General features: G+C 50.6%; 1 protein-coding gene across 1 annotated transcript; it reads right to left on the reverse strand.

Annotated features, from left to right (window-relative positions):
* Window positions 1-594: 594 nt before the first annotated feature.
* LOC136546299 (uncharacterized) lies at window positions 595-1,670 on the reverse strand. Its single transcript, XM_066538275.1, has one exon. The coding sequence runs from the start codon at window positions 1,658-1,660 to the stop codon at window positions 1,001-1,003; it is 660 nt and encodes a 219-aa protein (XP_066394372.1). The 5' UTR covers window positions 1,661-1,670; the 3' UTR covers window positions 595-1,000.
* Between the last annotated feature and the right edge of the window lie 577 nt (window positions 1,671-2,247).

Raw genomic sequence — 2,247 nt, forward strand, 5'->3', positions numbered from 1 at the left:
AAAGCCTGTCGTAACGTAATCACTCAACCATGGCTCCATACAAGTAGAACTTTGTCGACCACTATCACTTGATAGTTAGTAGTACTACTGCAGAATTTCCATATCCATTGGAAAAAAGCGACTTATGCTATTGTAGCTTATGGGGAGCTGCGTGCTGGCAACATCCCTGAGTGACTAAATCGGTTGCAAATTTCCGGAACTCCGGGTATCAAGCAAAGTTATTAACATCCAGTATGGAATTAAAATTGAAATATTCTCAAACCACCTAAACACTTTTGTTAGACCTTTTTGCAAGGCTTTTTGCTAGCTGACGAGTAGGATTCAACTAGCTTGTTTATGGAAGCTTTGCGACAATATTGCCTTCTAAAGTTCAAAACAAATTCAGGGCTGTTTACCTATACCTGATGTTGCATTTGGTTTACTCACTTTTATATTGTTTTATGTTATTATACCTAATAATGAACAGAGAAAAAAAACAGGGATTATGTTGTCTGCCACTATCTAAACTCCCAATGTACGGTGGTTCACTAAATTTGACGAATATTCAGTGGGTATTCAGAGAGTACAGACATCACATTTGTTTAACAAGTATTTAGCGCTGCCATTGGTTAGATAGTTCTATTCATTCCAAGATACGTATATCTATGAATTATACTAAACTCAACTTCTACAATAGCTATAACTTATCTTCAGGCTTTCATTACTATTATTAGCGTAGGTGTGACATGGTCAGAGATCAGGTAATCAACTGAACACGCCACACTTTGTTAAAGTTAGACATAGCAAGGTTTGTTACCAACCAAAGAGGCTAAACTTTAAACTGTGATCTCGCAAGTCTAATCTTTTTCAGACCAGCGAGCAACCAGATTCGAGTACACGATTGCACGAGCCCTTTGCCCTGGCTATAAATTATGACAATCTTATGGCCAAAATCGTCATATCCTCCCCACACTACCCACATATAAATCAGAATATACAAGCATTATAACCACACTACATCCTATAATGACAGTTGCAATTCCAATCCTGCCCTCCTCCTCCTTCCCCTCGGCGACGCTGTCAGGTCGCCGTCCCACAGCCTGACGACGCTGCCGTCGAGCGCCGCCATGTCGATGTGGCGGTACCAACCCAGGTCGCTCCTCCGCCTCACCGCCAACTCCCTCTCTTCCCACGGCGCCGTGGCCGCCAAGGTCGTCGCTCTTCTTCTCCCGGCCGGCTCTGACACCGTCCTTCTGAGAACCACCTCCACCACGCCGTCGTCGTCGTCATCCGCGTCCGCGCATTTCCTGATGCCGTCCACCACTCCGTCGTCGTCGTCTCCTGAGCCGCCGTAGTACGCAGTGAACCGGACCTTGGACGGCGTGCTCGGCTCGCTCACGGACGACGGCTCGGCCGCCGGAGCGAGAGCGACCGGCCGCCGAGGCTCGTCGATAATGGCAGCCCGAGACGGCGGCAGAGGCGCCTGTGGCTCCTGATTATCGTCGTCGACGTGGGCGCTGGGCTTGGAGTTGGAAGCGCCGCTGACGGCGCGGATGCGCCAGAGGCCGACCGAGGCGGCGAGGGCGGCGACGAGCCAGGCGCAGAGCGAGCCGGCCGCCGCGGGGATGGAGTAGAGGCGGAGAGCAATGGCCTCCGCGGGCATCATGCCGAGGAGCTCCATTCGTGGCTTGGTGGTGGCGCGCGCGGGGGGGGGGGGGGGGGGGTTGGCGGAGGTCACGGCGGTTGGGGGGAGGTGGGGGATGGTGTTGGTGTGCGGGTGAGGAATGGGAGATGGGTTCGGGTAGGAAGCTTATATATAGGTGACGGAGTGGGAACGAATATGCACTGGTGAACTGCCTGGAATTATTGCATGTTTCACCTACACAATCGAGCATTTTGCAATTTTGTGTTTGGGTGCAGTATAAGCTGCATTTTGCAATTATTCAGCTTCTATTTTTTAGATGAACCATTTAGTTCCAAGTCTATATGATTGAGTCTTTTGTGGAGTTGAGCTAGTGCACCTATTCCATTCATCTTTAAATTGTACAGTATATTGGATCAGAGATGTCGGGTATCAGTATTAGGGATACCCGACGAAGGGATCTGAGGACCGCGGACGACAAAATCACCTAGATAATCAAGGATGTATTTCAGTCTCAACCGACCCCGAAGGGACAGATTCCGCCTCGCCAGACCCCTCAGGCACGGGCCCCGTGTCGCTCGACCCCGACGGTACGGGAGCCGTCTTGCCCGACCCTGAGGGCACGG

This window comes from Miscanthus floridulus, chromosome 3, assembly GCF_019320115.1.
Source record: "Miscanthus floridulus cultivar M001 chromosome 3, ASM1932011v1, whole genome shotgun sequence".
In the NCBI taxonomy this organism is placed as follows: Eukaryota; Viridiplantae; Streptophyta; class Magnoliopsida; order Poales; family Poaceae; genus Miscanthus; species Miscanthus floridulus.

What these genes read in the sequence shown, in the direction of transcription:
- LOC136546299 (XM_066538275.1), bottom strand. Translation starts at nt 1,660, where the DNA reads ATGGAGCTCCTCGGCATGATGCCCGCGGAGGCCATTGCTCTCCGCCTC.